This window comes from Heloderma suspectum, chromosome 2 (assembly GCF_057233095.1).
Source record: "Heloderma suspectum isolate Gila_16-S chromosome 2, 16-S_ref, whole genome shotgun sequence".
In the NCBI taxonomy this organism is placed as follows: domain Eukaryota; kingdom Metazoa; phylum Chordata; class Lepidosauria; order Squamata; family Helodermatidae; genus Heloderma; species Heloderma suspectum.
Genome location: NC_139459.1, coordinates 202,624,379 through 202,644,185, shown reverse-complemented (window position 1 = coordinate 202,644,185; position 19,807 = coordinate 202,624,379). Strand labels below are relative to the sequence as shown.

At 44.4% G+C, this 19,807-nt stretch overlaps 1 protein-coding gene across 15 annotated transcripts in view; it reads left to right on the top strand.

The window, feature by feature from the left end:
* PECAM1 (platelet and endothelial cell adhesion molecule 1) overlaps positions 1-16,505 on the top strand; it is a 70,555-nt gene extending 54,050 nt beyond the window's left edge. For 14 of the 15 annotated variants that reach the window (XM_084837417.1, XM_084837411.1, XM_084837409.1 and 11 more), the window contains one exon: positions 15,787-16,505. In XM_084837417.1, coding sequence (XP_084693543.1) covers positions 15,787-15,816 — 30 coding nt within the window. In that variant the 3' untranslated portion in view covers positions 15,817-16,505. The remainder of the gene's footprint in view (positions 1-15,786) is intronic. The other variant, XM_084837410.1, reaches the window with a different exon arrangement.
* Positions 16,506-19,807: the final 3,302 nt, after the last annotated feature.

Genomic DNA, 19,807 nt, shown 5'->3' with positions numbered 1-19,807 from the left:
GCATCAGATGGATGAAATGATGTTAAATTTCATGGAGGGAGCAATTCTATCTGGGTCGAAGGTCGCCTCTGAGCCCGGGGGTGACCACCTATCCAATGCAGGGCAGGAGGAGTGGTGAGGAGTGGATCTCCTCCTCGCCACCCCCACCTGGCTTTCATGGCTAGAAAGCTGATTTTGGCTGTTCCAGCCATGGGACCTCGGAGCGCAGGAAGCAGCAGCCAGACAACATGTAAGATGTGTCATACTGGCATTTCTGACTTCCCTGCCCCAGCATGCCCCCAGGAACACCCCAATTTTGCCGCTCCGTGCTCCTCTTCCGATCATGGAGCACAGGGTTGTTCCACGCTGCCTACGAGGCAGTGCGGGAGGGGGTGGAGGACAGTTCTCAGGGAACCGACCTTGGAGTGCGGGCTCCAAGGTCGATTCCTGTAAACTGACCTATCCTATGGCCATCTAGCCGCTGACTAGCGGCCATAGGATTGCACCCTTAGAGACTGTGAAGGGTCCAGGATAAACCCAGATTTTTTGCTTTTGTCTTTTACTAATCCCCTCCTTTGGGACCGTGGCCATACTGTCTTATAGACCAATTGAGACAAAAAGAGGGCTGTAGCCCACAGTAAAAATCAGCATTAACTACTGGTGGTCTAACTGCTACCATCTGACGTATCTCCCTGAAGGTGAATAGGGGATGCCTTTTTTACATTACAGCAAAGAGGGGCTTCTGTCTTTTCTAGCAATACCTTCAGCACATAGATGAGCCTAGTAGCATAGTTATAGCAAGAGGTTTTAATACTATCAGGAGCAGACATATATTTTACAGGCTTGATTAATGATTTCTAGATCAGAATGTGACATATTTCTTAACAGCAGAGAAATAAAGGCAAAATACATCCATAGATAAGTTTTCAGGAATTAAGCTCTATACTAGACAGAGGTTACGTTCTGTGTACCACCATTTGACTCCAGCGGCTTTTCTATATGAGGATTTTATTGTGCGCTTGTCATTCTTCACGCACAGTTGTTTACGGGTGCTTTAGACAATGCTGTGACCCTCCAGTTTCGCTTAAGAACACTTCTGCAGGTTTTATTGGAGCAGGGGAAAATGCTGTATTTTTTTTTTCATCCTGAAACAAAGCACAAGGCCCCACTAGTGTAATTGTGTTATTCCGCTATACCATAGTGCTACCTAGAGGTTATGTAGTGGAAAGTATGGAAAGGCAGGAAAGGAAAAGCTCTTTGTGTACAGATCTGATGTCAGTTCTGCAGTGAAACCAAAGGTAAATACAGTGGGTTAACAGCCTCATCTAGAAAAGCACCAGATCTCCCACAGCTGCAGCTTTCAGATGGTGGTAGTGGTGCTGCTGCTGCTGCTGCTGAGTCTAGGGAGGTAAAATCGTCGAATGCAAACCTAACCTTGGCAAGCTTTTTCTAACTTGTCTCCCTCCATAGACCTCAGATAGAGATGCGAGGCTTGTAGTGGCTTGTCAGAACCATCACAATATCTGGAAAATTAATAGGTCCTATCCAATGTGAGTAGAAGAAGGATACAATGGCGGGAGAGAGGGGAGAGAAAAATTTAGGATCAACGTAAGGCAGAAGATAGATAAATTCACAAGCCATTGGCAGATCGCTTGGTGCTGGGAATGGATTATTGCACAGACTGCTGGAGTAGGTGAATCTTCATCTGCTCCAGCAAGGCACTTTCTTAAGCAAGAGTTTATATTCAGGATCACTCAGCACAGATAAGCTATGCCCTCATACCTAACAGTCCCTGAGTACACACTCTTGCTTTGTAATACACTTTGGACTACTGAGATTCTAGTATTAAAAAATAAAGTAGACCACACAGGACTGAAGCCAACCCACCTGCTTTAAAGAATAACACTTACCAACCACGCAACCCTATGCACCTTTACTTAGAAGTGAGTACAACTGTGCTCAATGGGCTTAAAGTGTGTTTAAGACAGTAGCTTCAATGAACAAAAATCTGTCATTGTATAATTTCACCAAATATGTAGCTCATGTTACTGCAGGGAAATAAACCCTAAACTCCCCTTAGGCTCATACCAGAATCTGATTGGTGCTTCGTCAGTGAATCCCAGTGAATCCACCCTTGAATGTGGAACAGTGCATTTCTTAGGACTTAACCCAAACAACACAGATACACAGTGGTCTATTAATAAACACACCTGTCATGGGGAAATCAGAACAGTTTTCCTGACAGTATTAGTCATGCATAGCAGATGGCCTGAAAGCATCTTTAGTCATCCTCCTTAAAGTATTGCTTTACTGCAGTATGGAATCCATCATAGCTCACAGCAGCATTTGTGTGTTCAATAGGCCTGAAAATATGCAACAGCAGAAGCCATGTGTTGAGAGGGATCTTTTGGCTTTCCCCTACCCCACCTGGTGTGTCATCCCTGTGCCAGTTATGAGTATAAAAATAGCCCCAGGGAAAAGCAGACACATCGCAGTGCCCAGATCATGACCTGCCAATTGTGTGCCTCTTTTGACATGCCCTGTCATTTGACAAATGCTGAAAGAGTGCTCTTTGCTGTGGTATGCTGTGATGCATCCATGTGAATAGCTAAACTACAGGAGTAGACTTCGGGCATAGTCAGGAGGGAGGACTGGATAAGCAAGGAGATATCTAGAGCAAGCTTCACAGCTGCTAAAAGTTGCATTCTGTACCTGGTAGCACAAATGTTTTCCTTTTGCCTATGACATACCCACTAATCATGTGAATAGGTTCTGACTGTTAAGCTCTTATTTTCAACAAAGAGGAATACGTGTGTAAGTAAGTGATCACACATTAGCATCGTTTGCATCCGCCAGTAACACAAAATGCTTGCACATGCAAACATACAAAGCACTCTTGTTAGTCAGTCAACCTTCATATCCTCATGAGGTTAGCAAGAAACTCTTTGTATTGTTTACATCCGATTGGCACAGGACTGAAGGTCACTGAGTCTATTAGAATACACAGACCTGCCTTAACGGAAGCACGGTAGTTTCCTCCTCACTGTTCATTAACACTTGCATCTCTGTTGCCTTGGGTCTGACTGTGTTGTTCTCTCTTAGAAGGGCTGATCACCCTGAAGCCAGCCCAAATCAAGGCATTATACAACATTTGAGAAGATGCTCCAATTGAGGCTTTGGCTTGTTTCCAAAGGGAAGGAGTTGCACAGCTGTGGGAAAGCCAGCAAGTATAGGGCCTGTTCCAGGTTTCTCTGGGCTTTTGGCCAAAGAAGCTTCCTAAACTGTCTTGGGGGAGGCAGAACCATGGCTAGTTGTGTGTGTGTTGGTGTGTGTGTTTGTATGTGTGTGCAGTAATCACATCTTCACACCAGCGTCTTATTGTGTGGAAGAAGATGGTTTCTTAATGCTTGCCTTCTCTCTGGCAATAGTTCTGCGGTGCTCTGAATGTCTGACCTTTTCCTCCCTCTTTGCTTCCCAGTGCTGTTCCAGTAATATAAAAGAGCAAAGTGCCCTCTGCCCTCTTTTTCACTGAAACAATACTCTAAAGCAGCTTATTTTTGACCAGTGTTTGCTTGATGGATCGATAAATGAACAGGAGTGGCTGATCCTTGCTGTCTAAAGGGCTTAGTGCTTAGGAGAACCATTCTAATGATCTACTCTTCATAATTTCCTCCTTTAGAAAACGTATTTGTCTTAGGCATTGACCTCTAACCCTTTTTCAAAAAAGACTCATCCTAATAATTCTACCTTTGCACTAGCTCTCACATGTATATTTCAACATTCTGTTTTAATTATAACCCCCTAAACAGCTCAGATCTTGTATATCTAAGAGTGGATTAGAAATGGTTGGCCCAAGGTCCCTTTTTCTTAATGTGTGTGAGGGGAGTTCTCAGACTTACCACTTGGACATGCAAGTCAATAACAATAACTGGGTTCCAGCAATATCCTATTGAAAAAGACAGATGGGAGTGGAGACGCTTTTAGGTGGCATGCTACTGGAGTCACGTTTTTATGATGGCTGTAATCTGGGGGGGGGGAGAGAGAGAGAGAGAGAACGAACATGTGGTAGGGCTGGAAGTTGCCCTCACACACAGAGAAATATGAAGAAATATTAACTTGACTAGTAAATGTACCCCATACTTGAGAATGGTGCCATAACTGCTGGTGTACATCCTGTTTGTGCATTTACATCGTGAAAACATGCCCAACAGTGACAATTTTCAGAATATTTAGAAGTATGGTAGAAAGAACAGATGTCCACCATATTCCCTGAGAGGAGGATACAAAACCATGAGAGCAAATTATGAGGGGTTAGGTGCATTTTCAGAAGGGACAGAGATGCAGTGCCGGCTCCCATCTGGAGGAAAGGGAGCAGATGATTTTTGCCAGTTCCACCTTTCCCCTGCAGCTCCCTGTGTCACCCCCCCACACACCCACACACTGTTGCAGAGGATGTTCCAACCCCCCAGAACACCTTTTCAGGGGGAGGAGGAATCTGTGAAAATGGCCTCCCTGGCCTCCTCCAGCAAACTCTGGATCCAAGCCAAGATATGTTTAGGTTGTTCATTATGAACATTTCCATAAGTACAAGTCCAGCTGTGGTGGAATGAACTTTTGAGGAAGGTTGCAGAATCTCCTTTTCTGAAGGCTTTCAAGGAAAATATGGACTACTGCCCATCTAAGGTATTCTGCCTCAAGGCAGGAACTAGGACCAGTGGGCTCTTCCACCGTTAAAGATTCCATGATTGCCCTCAGCACTCAAACTGTGTTCATAGCATGATAATCTTATGAGAAAGCTCGTGTAACCCCATACCAGGTCCTCCCAAATTCCACTGGGAATCTTTGTCAAGGGGACAGGGCTGCTGTTGACCTCTGGTTAAGTAAACGTCTTTATTCCCCAGGGCATTAAGGCACCGTTATCAAAGTGAAATCACAGGGATGGGGAGACGTCTAGGTTTCTCTGGACACAGAAAATGGATCATCACACTCTTTAGAGCAAATGCAATCTGCACATTTCTTTTAAAACACTGCCTGATGACAAAAGGGGGTGCACCATGTTATGATAAACCAGCCTTCCCAAGGCGCCTTACAACAATAAAATACATAAAATCAGTTAAAATATTAAAAGTGATAAAAATATAACAATAAAAGCCAACAATAAAAGCCAACAATAAAACCAGCAACAATGTTAACAGCAGTAACAGCAAAAATAGCAGTCATATCAAGAGAAGGCCAAGGTAAAATAATAGGTTTTCAAGGCCTTCTTAAAAGTCTGCAATGATGGAGCATGGCGGACCTCTGATGGCAGCTTGTTCCAAAGGTGTGGGGCCACTGCAGAGAAAGCTCTCTCATGTGATCACCCACCTGACTGCTCTCACGGGTAGGCAAATGGGAAGGGCCTCTCTTTCTGATCTTAAAGTGTGGGCAGGCTGATATGGGTGAAGGCGGTCCTTCAAATAACTTGGTGCAGTTTAGGCATACCAGCCTAAACCGTTCAAAGCTTTAAAGGTCAAAACCAGCACTTTGAATTGGGCTCAGAAACACAACGATAACCAGTGCAGCTGGCTCAGTATAGGCTTTATGTGACTGAATCGCCTTGCACCCACCAATAGGCAGCTGCATTATGCACAAGCTAGAGTTTCTGAACCGTCTTCAAAGACAGCCCCACATATAGTGCATTACAGTCGTGGACGTGACTAATGCATGGATAACTGAAGCAAGGACCGTCCTCTCCAGATAGGGCCGCAGTTGGCGTACCAGCCTAAGCTGGTAAAAAGCACTCCTGGACACCGCAGCCACCTGGCCTTCCCCAGTTAGCTCAGAGTCCAGGAGGGCTCCCAGACTGCGCATGTACTCTTTCAGGGGGAGTGCAACCCCATCTAAGACCAGTTGTAAACCTCCAGCCGAAGTAGCTGGTTTCCCAACCCACAGTACCTCCGTCTTGTCTGGATTAAGTTTCAGCTTGTTCACCCTCATACTCCAAAAACAGCCTCCAGACACTGATTCAAGAGTTCCACAGCCTCCCTGGGATGTGCAGATGGAAATGAGAGGTAGAGCTGAGTATCATCCGCATACTGATGACATTTCAGCCCTAACCTCCTGATGACTTCCCACAGCGGCTTCATGTAGATGTTAAAAAGCATGGGGGACAAGATAGAACCTTGTGGCACCCCACAAACTAATGGCCATGGGGTGGAACCAAAGTCCCCCAGCACCATCTTCTGAGACCGCTCCTCCAGAAAGGACTGAAACCACTTTAAAACTGTGCCTCCTAAGCCCAATCCAGATAAACAATCCAGAAGGATACCATGGTCAATGGTATGGAAAGCCGCTGGGAGGTCCAGAAGAGCCAAGAGAGTTGCACTCCCCCCATCCATTCTCCAGCATAAGTTATCAACTAGGGTTACCAAGGTTGTTTCCATCCCATAACCTAGCCTGAAACCTGATTGGAATGGATCTAAATAATCAGTTTCATCCAAAACAGCTTGGAGTTGTGAGGCCACCACATGCTCCAGCACCTTGCCCAAGAATGGCAAATTTGACACAGTAATTATCTGGAACCATCAGATCTAAATTTGGTTTCTTCAGCAAGGGCCTCACCACAGTTTCTTTCAAAGCTGCGAGGACCTCACCGTCCCTCAAGGAGGCATTTACCACCTCAGAGGTCCAGATATCCAGCCCAGCTCTGACTAATTTCACAAGCCAGGATGGGCAAGGATCTAAAGGGCAAGTAGTAGGCCTCAGTCCTCCAAGCAGTTTGTCCACATCCTCAGGTTGCACAAGCTGAAAGGTATCCATAACATGACTAGATGGTGCACCAGACCCGTCCATATCAGACTCTGTCAAAACAATGTCATCCAAGTCAGCACGAATACAAGCAATTTTATCTGCAAAGTGTCTGGCAAATTGTTCACAGCAAGCCTTTGACAACACGAGTTCTTGTGTTCTAAGGCCTAAGCCCAAGATGTCACATTTCCCTTTGCCCCTGCTGTAAAACTTCAAAAGTCAAATCAAAACACAGACAAGAGACTTCAATTCCAAGGCTTTTAATCCACTTAATTCAATGGGTCATTCAGATGCTAATTGTCAGTGACCCACAGTACAGAAAGGAAATACCTTCAGGGAGTTCAAAGGAAAACTACAAAAGTTGCCCACTGTTTGAGGAACAGGTGAGCTTGCTGTCCTAACTTAAGGGGTGGGGTGGGGGATCTGCCTCTATCTCGTGAGGACTCTACGTGCAGCTGTTCCCGCCAGGCCAATCGGGCAGATCGCCTAAGCTCTGCCCCTGCCATTTCTCTCTTGTCTCTGCGTCTGCGTCTAGCACCTGAGAATTCAGGCTCTACCAACCCCCCCCCCCCTGTTCGCTGTCTCTCACAGGGATGGAATAAGAGGGGCCCTCTCCATCCAGCTGTGCCTTTGAAGCTTGAGGAGTAGGCCTATCCATCTCTGTCCAGGCCTGGGAAATTTCCTCCCCCACATTTTGCGATTCCTCTTCAGACGCTGAGCTGCTCTGCCAATCACTGTGCTCAGGGGCAACCCTGACACAAGAGGCCTTTAACCACACGAAAGAGCTCTGCTGGATGACGCTGAGCAGATGCAATGGTGGCAGAGAAGTAGGGTTTTTTTTACCACCATCCCTGCCACAGAATAAGATTGCAAGTGGTTTCTTACCTGTGTTCAATCGTATTCATTCCAAGTCTTCCTCCATTTGCGCTCTAATCATCGACACAGTTCTTTCATCACCCTCAGCTCCTCAGAATACCAAGGAGCTGACATGGTTCTACGACTAGATCAAAGACGTTTGGGAGCCATCATATCACTAGCCTGGGTCACCTCATTCCAAGCGGTGACCAGGACCTCAGTAGGACTGCCGGCTAAGCCTGGAGGAAAATCCCCAAGAGACCTCAAAAATCCATCTGGTTTCATCAGTCTCTGGGGCCGGACCATCAAATTTGGTCCCCCACCCCTGCAGAGGTTACAGGTGGCCTGAAGGTCAAAACTGATCAGATAATGATCTGTCCATATGCCAAAGGAGTCACTACTGGCTCCCCTACCTGCAGATCATTTACTCCCAATCCAGCACAGAAAACCAGGTCCAAAGTGTGTCCTGCCACATGTGTTGGGCAAGATATTATTTGAGATGGGCCCATGGCTGACATGGCGGCCATGAAATCCTGAACCTCTCCTGACAAAGTGGCCTCGGTATGAATATTAAAGTCCCCCAAGACCATAAGCTTTGGGGTCCTCAACATCATGCTCGAGACCACCTCAGTCAGCTCAGGCAGGGAGACTGTTGGGCAGCAGGGTGGGCAGTACAACAACAGAATCCCTATCCTGTCTCAGGTGCCCAACACCAGGTACAGACACTCAACACTGGCTCTGTTGGATAGGGAATCTGACCAGGGGGATAGAATCCCTATAGATCAAGGCTACCCACCCTCCCCGCCCCTCCAGTCGAGCTTGATGCTGCATAAGAAATCCTGGCGGACACATTTGGGAGAAACTCACTTCTCCCTGTTCATCCAACCAGGTTTTGGTAATACAAGCCAGGTCGACATGCTCTTCAGCAATAAGCTCAGAAATGATATTATCTTTTTTAGTAGCCAACCTGGCATTCATCAGCAGCACCTTCAGGTGAGAGGGGACAGCAGGCAAGCCACCAGAATTACTGAGGTTGGAAGGCACATTGGAAGGGGATAGAGCATGCAGGTGTCTCAGTCGCTGTCCCCTCTCTCGATGTCATCGCCTCCCACCACCATAACACCCTCTGCCGTGCACTACATCTATAGTGGCCCCAACTTTCTCCACCAGTAAACACATTTCAGGCCCGCTAAAACCACACTCCAGGCGCTCTCCCATATTACAGATTGACACACAGGTGGTAGTACCTCCCCCAAGCGTAGAAGTTCCTGCTGCTATTTTCTGCTGTTGTACCTGCGTCTTCCAAGGTGGTGGTGGGGATTCTGCTGTGCACTCCTGCAGCATCCTGCACTTTGTACGATGTCGAGGCACTGCCTCTGCGTTCCATGTCTTATATATATATACCTGCAGGAGACAGCAGGGGGTGGACTCAGTACCATTATAAACTAGTACCAAGTGTTTGGTCAGATTCTGAAAAAATAAATGGATAGCTAGAGTGCTTTTCTTTTTAAACATACCACAGAGTATGACTGAATCAAATGTAAGCATTTTTAATGCTATAATCATAAACATATGTGAATTTAAGTTAGTCCAAATGAATTCAGATAGACATACTTCTGAGTAAATATGTTTAGGACTGGTCTGCAAAGTACTTTTGGTTTCAATTGGAAACTTAAGCACACGCTTAGCTCTCTTCCACTGAATTCAGGGAAACTTATGCAGGCTTAATTTTGGCTTGGCCAGCAGGGTTGACAGGTTCAAAACCAGAGAACTGTCATTGTTGTTCAGTCGTTAAGTCGTGTCCGACTCTTCGTGACCCCATGGACCATAGCACGCCAGGCCTTCCTGTCCTCTGCTCTCTCCCGGAGTATGCTCAAGTTCATATTCATTGCATCGGTGATGCTATCTAGCCATCTCATCCTCTGCCGTCCCCTTCTCCTTTTGCCTTCAATCTTTCCCAGCATCAGGGTCTTTTCCAGGGAGTTTTCTCTTTGCATTAGGTGGCCAAAATATTTGAGCTTCAGCTTCAGTATCTGTCCTTCCAATGAGCAGTCAGGGTTGATTTCCTTTAGGATGGACTGATGTGACCTCCTTGCAGTCCAGGGGACTCGTAAGAGTCTTGTCCAGCACCACAGTTCGAAAGCATCAATTCTACGGCGCTCAGCCTTCCTTATAGTCCAGCTTTCACAGCCATACATCACTACTGGGAAAATCATATGCCTTTAACTCTCTGGATGCAACAGAGGGTCGGGTGGCCACAGCTTCTCCTGCATATGCTCTCCACTCTCCTCCCCTGCTTGCTGTGTGGCGCATCAGGGCTCTGATCAGTTATAGCCAGTTGGGGAGTGGGATGGACGACGGGGCCCAAGGAGACGCTGCAGCTGTCTCATTGTCCATCACATTAGGAGATTTAAAGGCAAGTGACTGTTCTCAGGCTTCGAATCTGGCAACTCAATGGGTCATGACCTTGCTATCTTCATCCCCTGTTTTTATAAATGTAAGGATTTATTTTGGCAAGGGCTTTCCCACAACAAGTGCCATAACCTTCATTTATTTAAACAGCACTTCTCACAAGCAAGGAGTTCAAGGCTGATTCACACTTTGCAGAATTTAGTGCACCCTGTAACTTATGAGGTGGATAGATACACAAAATTCTTTCACCACATCTTCAGAGGCAAAACATACTGTAGGGAGCCATGGTTGCCTCCAGTGCCCTATGGCATGTGTGTTTGCCCTTCTGTGGGGTAGATTTGGTACGCACAAAATCTGTAACTTGTACAGGCCTAAACTCTAGTGTGTGAAGAGGCCTAGGAGGGACTGAGATCACAAGAACTATCAAAATAGTTTTCAGTATACCAGTCAAATATTAATTATTCATACTTCTTCAAAATGAATAAAACTGCTTTAAATTAAAATGGAATCAATTCCTATTTAGGTTTAAATTTAATTTATTTTAAAAAGAATAGAACTTTAAGCAACCCTGATCTGAACATACTGAACTGCAGGTGTATATGGGATTACTTTAATATATGTCACCCAATCCCATAGACACAGTGTTTGAACCCCTGGGCCTGCCTCTTCTAATTGGTTCAGGATGCTGGACATCTTCACTGTCATATGTTGAACTTGTTTGAAAATGCTCTCACCAGCCTCCTTATCCTCAAGCTAGTTTTGAAAGCATCATGGGCAAAATTTGAATTACTCAGAGAGGAACTGGGTGGGGGTTTCCTTCCTGAAATCAGAACTGGCAATCTTTCTGTGCTATTTAATAGCTACCACCAATTTCTGAAAACATATTAAAAGGAAATATCTTAACAATGAGACAACCACTTCGCCAAATACTAATTTGGTATTGTGTTGTATTTGCTTCAGCAGTCCAGCTTGACTTCATCTACTAGCCCCTCTTCAACCCTTTTCCCTTTGTCATCTTGACTTGCTTGTTTGCTTTATTTGGACAGATGCAAAAAGTAGTCTCATAATCTTGGGTCGGTGCATAGTATATCTTCAGTGGCAAATTAGTAAAAATGTACAGGATGCCATCTTGGAGGGTAGCATCTACTATTCAACATTTTGAACAATTGTATCCATTTTGGAGATCTGCTTTCATTCTGGTCAAACACACACAAGGAGTTCTGGAGGAATTTTGAAGTGCAGAAAAGACAGTGTTCAGATCAGCTACATCTAAGAAGGGGATGTGAATGTCCTTTAAGAGGAAGTGCCCAGTAATGCACTGTTTATGATGGGACAGGATATTCAAGTTAATAAGGCATCCATTTTAAATTCCAGAGAACATGTTACACTCTGTGTGTGAGACACCAAGCAAATGCATAACCACATAAAACTGAAGCTATGTGTACACTTGGGTAGGTCTTTTGTGTGAAAATTTGCAGTCAGTCCTGACCTTACTTCCAAGAAAAAGTCTAATATTCACATGACCATTGGGTGCTCGCTGCCTGTCTTGAAAAGTAATTGAAAACCCTATGGGTGGTAGCTTGTGTGAGGAAAAACAGTGTTGATCAATTCATACTGAAAGCTGATCCCTGCATATTTGTATTGTGGCACACAACTGGCACACAGGACATGGGAATCACTATAGAGATATTTTTCCCATGGTCCCCATGTATCTAGATGGTTATATGAATTGGCAAGCATGGGCGAATTTAATTCAGGTGACCATTATATCTACTACTGTGGGCAAGAATCCCTTAGAAGAAATGGAGTAGCACTCATAGTCAATAAAAGGGTGGGAAAAGCAGTACTGGGGTACAATCTCAAAAACGATAGAATTATCTCAGTATGAATCCAAGGCAAACCATTCAGTATCACAGTAATTCAAGTCTATGCACCAACTACTGAGGCCAAAGAAGCTGAGGTTGATCGGTTCTGTGAAGACCTACAACACCTTCTAGAACTAACACCAAAAAAAGATGTCCTCTTCATCATAGGGGATTGGAATGCCAAAGTAGGAAGTCAAGAAATGACCGGGATAACAGGCAAGCATGGCCTTGGTGTACAAAGTGAAGCAGGACAAAAGCTAATAGAGTTTTGCCAAGAGAACACGCTGATCATAGCAAACACTCCTTTCCAATAGCACAAGAGACGACTCTACACGTGGACATCACCAGATGGTCAATATTGAAATCAGATTGATTATGTACTTTGCAGCCAAAGATGAAGAAGCTCCATACAGTCAGTAAAAACAAGACCTGGAGCTGACTGTGGCTCACATCATGAGCTTCTTGTTGCAAAAATTCAGCTTAAATTGAAGAACGTAGGGAAAACCACTAAACCATTCAGGTATGACCTAAATCACATCCCTTATGAATATACAGTGGAGGTGACAAATAGATTTAAGGGATTAGACCTGATAGACAGAGTGCCTGAGGAACTATGGACGGAGGTCCGTAATAATGTTCAGGAGGCAGCAACTCAATCTATCCCAAAGAAAAAGAAATGCAAGAAAGCAAAGTGGCTGTCTGAGGAGGCTTTACAAGTAGCTGAGGAAAGAAGGGAAGCGAAAAGCAAGGGAGAAAGGGGAAGATATATCCAACTGAATGCAGAGTTCCAGAGAATAGCAAGGAGAGACAAGAAGCCTTTCTTAAATTAACAATGCAAAGAAATCGAGGAAAAGAATAGAATGGGAAAGACTAGAGATCTTTTCAAGAAAATCGGAGATCTCAAGGGAATGTTTTGTGCAAAGATGAGCATGATAAAGGACAAAGAAGGCAGGGACCTAACAGAAGCAGATGAGATTAAGAAGAGGTGGAAAAAATACACAGAAGAACTATACAGGAAAGATCTGAATGTCCCTGATAGCTATGACAGTGCGGTCACTGAACTTCAGCCGGACATCCTAGAGAGTGAAGTCAAGTGGGCCTTAGGAAGCATTACTAACAACAAAGCTAGCGGAGATGACAGTATTCCAGCTGAGCTATTTAAAATCCTAAAAGATGATGCTGTTAAAGTGCTGCACTCAATATGCCAGCAAATTTGGAACACTCAACAGTGGCCACAAGACTGGAAAAGGTCAGTTTACATTCCAATTCCAAAGAAGGGCAATGCCAAAGAGTGTTCAAAGTACCGTACAATTGCGCTCATTTCACATGCCAGCAAGGTGATGCTCAAAATCCTACAAGCTAGGCTTCAGCAGTATGTGAACCGAGAACTACCGGAAGTACAAGCTGGGTTTCGAAGAGGCAGAGGAACTAGAGATCAAATCGCCAACATTCACTGGATCATGGAGAAAGCAAGAGAATTCCAGAAAAACGTCTATTTCTGCTTCATTGACTACGCTAAAGCCTTTGATGGTGTGGATCACAACAAACTGTGGCAAATTCTGAAAGAGATGGGAGTACCAGACCACCTTACCTGTCTCCTGAGAAACCTGTACGAGGGTCAAGAAGCAACAGTAACAACCAGACATGGAACAACCGATTGGTTCAAAATTGGGAAAGGAGTACGACGAAGCTGCATATTGTCGCCCTGCTTATTTAACTTATATGCAGAGTACATCATGAGAAACGGCAGGTTGGATGAATCACAGGTCGGAATTAAGATTGCTGGGGGAATTATCAACAACCTCAGATACGCAGACGATACCACCCTAATGGCAGAAAGTGAAGAGGATCTCAAGAGCCTCTTGTTGAGGGTGAAAGAGGAGAATGCAAAAGCTGGTTTGAAACTCAACATTAAAAAAACTAAGATCATGGCATCTGGCCTCATCACTTCCTGGCATATAGAAGGGGAAGAAATGGAAGCAGTGACTTTCTTGGGCTCCAAGATCACCGCAGATGGTGACTGTACTGTAGCCATGAAATTAAAAGATGCTTGCTCCTTGGGAGGAAAGCTATGGCAAACCTAGACAGCATAGTAAGAAGCAGAGACATCACCTTGCCGACAAAGGTCCATATAATAAAAGCTGTGGTTTTCCCAGTAGCAATGTATGGCTGTGAGAGCTGGACTATAAGGAAGGCTGAGCACTGAAGAATTGATGCTTTGGAACTCTGGTGCTGGAGAAGACTCTTACGAGTCCCCTGGAATGCAAGGAGGTCAAATCAGTCCATCCTAAAGGAAATCAACCCTGACTGCTCATTGGAAGGACAGATACTGAAACTGAAGCTCAAATATTTTGGCCACCTAATGCAAAGAGAAAAGTCACTGGAAAAGACCCTGATGCTGGGAAAGATTGAAGGCGAAAGGAGAAGGGGATGGCAGAGGAGGAGATGGCTAGATAGCATCACCGATGCAATGAATATGAACTTGAGCACGCTCCGGGAGAGAGCGGAGGATAGGAAGGCTTGGTGTGCTATTGTCCATGGGGTCATGAAGAGTCGGACACAACGACTGAACAACAACAGTCCTTTGAATCTCAGACCAAGGCACAAAGGAAGCCAATTGCTGCAATCATTCAACATTCAAAGGCTAGCCCTTTACTGGGATATTGTTACTTCTTCATCATTTATATAGCTCTTGTAATGTGCAGTGTGCAGTGTTCCCCAATAACTCCTGCATACAGGACATAGCTTTCCCCCTCAGATAGCTTTGCCCTCTTAAATATTTTTTTCCAGTGCCTCCATTGATCTGGTCATTTTAATCACAGTTAACCACCATTTAAAGATCATAGCATGTTGAAAATGTCATCCTTCAACATAGAACAAAGCATGGGTAGTTTTAACAAAGGAAATCTCAGTTCTAGGAAATGCAGAGCTGAGGACCCCGTAGCATCCTCTTCCTCTTAAAGGACTTGGCATCCCCTTGACAGCTGCCAAAGTGCAATACCAAAAGTTATCCTTTAATATACTCCCAAGGCTGGACGTCAACACTGGTGAATGCCTCCAGGCAATTACACCCCTTTTATACAGGTTTTTGATCCTGTAACTTTGGGGAGATTGTGTTTTGTTGATTGGGAGTTTTTAAAATAATACGAAACCTTTCTAGATAGAGAGGTTTCTCTGGTTTGTAATGCATTGTTTTGGTAGCTGCTGCTTCATTCAAAATATGCTTGGAATTGTCCTAATGAACAATGAACTCATGTGTTCAGTTCTAAGCTCCCTGTTTTGTAAGTGGAAATCCATAAAATGGAGTTGAAGTTATAGCATATATAGGAAAGTTGTAGGGATTGAACAGCATGTGTTGCCAAACATTTAAACATTAGTATTGTATGTTTAGTTTTTTTAAAATACATTTAGGGAGCAATCCTATGGCCGCTAGACAGGCATAGGATATGCTGTTCTCCGGGAACCGACCTCCCCCCACTTCTGCGCTGCCTCGCAAGAGGAACGTGGGGCGGATGGAAAGGGGTGTGTCTGGGGGCATTCCGGGGCGGGGAGAGCGTAGCTGCCTGTACAACACATACTATGCGTCGTACAGCAGCCTCCTTCCCCGCTCTGTGCTCCTGTGGCTAGACAGCCAAAAGCAGCTGTCTAGCCAAAACTGCAGGGCAGGAGGAGTGCAGAGGGAACGATCCCCTCCGTGCTTCTCCTGCCTTGCTTTGGATAGGCGGCCGCCTCCGAGTTCAGAGGCGGCCGCCTATCTAGATAGGATTGCACCCTTACTGATTTTAAAGGAAGAGGGTTCAAAACTCAGAGGAATATTGTATTTTTGTATGATATTTGTTATAAGCTTGTAAGATTAGTTCTTACAATGTTTTGATCTCATTGTTTGCAGAGAACAGAAGACTCACCTGATGGGACTTAGAAACGTAGACAACAAACATCCGTGAAAACAAGATGGAGGATGTTCTACCAGTTCCAAAGCTTCTGCAGCATTTAGGTGCCTTCAGAAGTCACATTTTGCTTGAGCTGTTGGTAACCCCTGTGGGGTGAACCTGACATCTATACAGTATTATTGCTGTTTTGCCATTCCCACCAATTAACACAGTGATGTACACTCTCCAAATTTTTGTTCTATATTTTCTTTAATGCCACTCTAATCAACCAAAATGTGTACATATAATGAATATTTGCCACTTTTCTTCTTTTTAATCTTCCAAGCAATTATGGAGAGAGGAGAAGCCTGCCAAAATGTGAAGCAACATCTAGTCACTTCCCTATGATCCCCGAGGACGGCGCAAGGCATTCTGGCAATTTATGTGTGGGTAGAAGTGTTGCTGGTAGCAAAACATCAGAGTTGTTTTTACTCCCAGATTGAGGAGTGCTTTATACATAATGTGTGAAGTAGCATTAACATCTTCATTTCATGTCATTTTTGCATAGTTCATTGAATGCTTTGGTGCTTCTTGGCTGTAGTGGGTGGATAAAAAATGTTTATTAATATGCTCATCTTCTGCCTCCAGTGTTCACTTTCTTATAGTGCACAGTAAAGATGTCCTTAAAAGAGTTGCCTTTTTTAAAGCTACAATTATAAAACAACAGCTATTAATTAACTGTTCTGACTAAATGAGTATTGCTCTTGTGTTTCGTCCTACTTTGCCCACCTGGGCATGTCACTGTCACACTAAAGGCAAATAATGTTCTGAGAATATCTTTTAAACTTGAATATCTGTGCAATGATTCTGGCCTTTGTAATGTCAGTGCAGCCATGAGCTTCAGTTGTTCTTTGTCAAAAAGCTTCTTGCATCAAAGGCTCTTCATCTAATAACCTTCTTACTGTGAAGGCTTCATGAACTGTTGAGCAGCTTGGCTGTCCTCTGAAGAAATGGCTGCTCTTTACAATGCTGATGACACAAAATATGTAACACTGTAACACTATAGGATTGTGCAGATGTTTCATTAGAGCAGACTGAATACACATGGCAAAACCATCAGCTCTAGTTAGCATAGCCGATGGTGAGGGATGATGGGAGTTGTAAGCCAAAACGTTCGGAGGATCACAAGTTGCCCACTCCTGCCCTATGCACATTCATCCTCCTTTCTCTGAAACATACACACGTACAGAATATACTCACGGGTTCTCAGTTGTGCAGAGTGTATGCATGGACTGTTTGTACATACGTTGCTCTTTCAAAAGTTATGCTGAGTATGTATAGGACTGGTGAGCAGCATTCCATTTCCCCTCCTATGCACATTCAGTCTACCTAATGTAACATCTGCATAGTCTACTCTTTAGATCCTTGGTCGACATGCTAGTATTTGAAATGATCCTTGAGACATATTTGCATATGATCTGCAGTGTTTTGTCATTCCTTCTTCTCTTGAAGATATCAAACTGGATCTTTGAAGATCAAAAATCATTCCAGACAGTGCAGACAATCAATGCAATCCCAGTTAAGATATGAATTGAAATTTTGTAATTCAAATTTGACTCCACTTAGAGAGCAATCCTATGTCCCCTAGACGGCATCTGGGGGAGAAAGGATTTTTCAGTTTCCCAGCTCTGAGCGCATAGACAGTGCTATGAGGTCTTAGCTGGGAAACTCTGCTCCCTGCTCCTCCCCCTCCCCCTCGTAGCCGGGGTGGAGAGAATCGTGGTGGCTGCCCCTCCAATGCCTGGCCATGCTCGTAACACGGAGCATGGAGAGGGCAAAAAGGGCAGGGAGGAAAGGAGACTGCAGAAGCTCTTCTAGACTGCTTCCTATGCGGTCTCCAGCCCCATTCTCGCCCCTTCCCTAAAGTCACACTTAGATGCCCGAATTGGGCTTCTAAGGCAAACAGCAGGGGAGTCACACCACAGAGGGAATCCTCTCCTCTGTGCTTCAGCCACCCTGCGTTGGATAGGCGGTCGCCTCTGACTTCAGAGGAAGTTGGAGGCGACCATCCATCTGAATAGGGCTGTGCCCTTAGTTGATGAGAAATTTTAGAAGATGCCTAGAAAAAGAAGAAAAACTGGTATTCGTTTGTAACATACATAATATAGCTTTCATTTAATATGTGTTGCATGGACTCAGTAGCAGGATTATGGTCTAAGGCAAGGAGGATTTCGTTTTAAAATAATTGTTAATATATATAAAGCTACAATACTTACAGTTTAACGTTATGCATATTCATTTGGAAGTAAATAGCCCCACTGTTCATCGTGGCTTACTCCCATGGAAGTATGCAGAAGGTTACGGCCTGAAACTGTGTACTGATGCAAACTCCCATTGAGTTTAACAAAGCTTCTGCTGTCTATGCCACTTTGAAAATTGGGCCACTCAGCAAAGCAGGATCTAGCCATCCTTATGGCAGGTGATAGGCAAACCTCAAGGATTAAGCTACAGAAGATTGTGACTGAGTAGTAGGAGAAACATCTTGATGGGAATGAAACTGATTACCTAGAGGGGTACTGAGCTCTCCTTTGATCGAGATCTTCAAGTAAAAGCTGGACAGTCTTCTGTTGGGAATGCTCTGGCTCTGGATTTCCTGCTCTGAGCAGGGACTGGACTAGATGGCCTTAAAGACTCCGTCCACCTCTAAGGTTCTATGACATATCCCACCAATCAGTATTTTATTAGGGTATTTAGCCAGAAAAGCCATCATGCTATATATAACAAAAAGCTAAACAACATTAATAGCAGCAAAACATGGCTTGACCCTAGTATGCCATACATTAAAATGCATCAAAACTTAAACTGGTCTTTTCCTTATGTTAAATGGTCTATAGGCAAATATTGTGACTAATCTTGTTACTTCTATGGGTATGTAACACCATATCTAAGCAGAACTATTGGCACTGATTTTTCAAACGTTTGAAAAACGTTTGTTGTGTCACACAAAAAGGGTGAGCTGTTCAGATTCTCACTAACAAAATATCACCATAATGAATTATCTTTAATTCTTTTTTTAAAAACAAAACAACCCTAAACCATGGCCATCTCTTTGCAGCACATGCCTCTTGGCAAATGTACATAGAAGAATCCTGACCATGCTTCCCCGTCCAGATGTTATTACACTGAATTTGATGAGGATTTTTAAATTAAATAAATCATTTGAATGAAATCTGTTGTGGAATCCTTTTCTTTCTTACTGATAACATGTCTGGGTTTGGACTTCACACTTAGCCATCCTGCAGCCACCCATGACAACACCCACTGTGGCTTAGAGTGATGTCTGAACCCAGTCTATGTGCGTATGTGTGAGAGAGAAAGCTGATATAGAAGCACTGAAGTTAGGCATGTGTTCAGACAGAGCTGCTTTGGAAACCAAGGAGCCTGTCTACATGGGAGGTTTTCTCCAATGCTGCTGTGGCTTAAAGTCATCAGGGACACATGATGTCATGGCCACTCTGCAATCACCCCAGAGTTTACCTGTGAGGAAGCTGCATTTTTGCACAGTACTTTTATTCCATTGTTTTTCTTTAGTTCGGCTCCGCTGCAGTTCAAATGCTTTGTGCCCATCCCTCCACTTTAAATTTGGCATGATCAGGGCATTCCTAGGGGTGTATCTTTCACCTCGCTGTGCCCTCAGTAACCTAGGTAACTCACCTGCCTTTCCAACATATCAAGCTGTAGAGCACTTCGAGCCTTCAGAATCACCCTGTACTTCCTTTTCACCAGTGGGAGTAATTAGCCTCAGTGATTTTCTCTGATGTTTATTACTTCACTTCTCTGATATTAAATCACTTCTCCAATGTTGTGTAAAGTTGCATAGAAGTTTTATCGCAGCAGTGATCTGGTGAGGTCTCGGGATCTGTCATTGCAAGCAGGGAGGGAGTGCCCAGAGAAGGAGAAAGGGGTGGTGGGAGCTATACCTAGGGATGTCAGAGAATTCCGCCACGGACTCCAGTGAGGCCGGATTCTTTAGAATCCGCC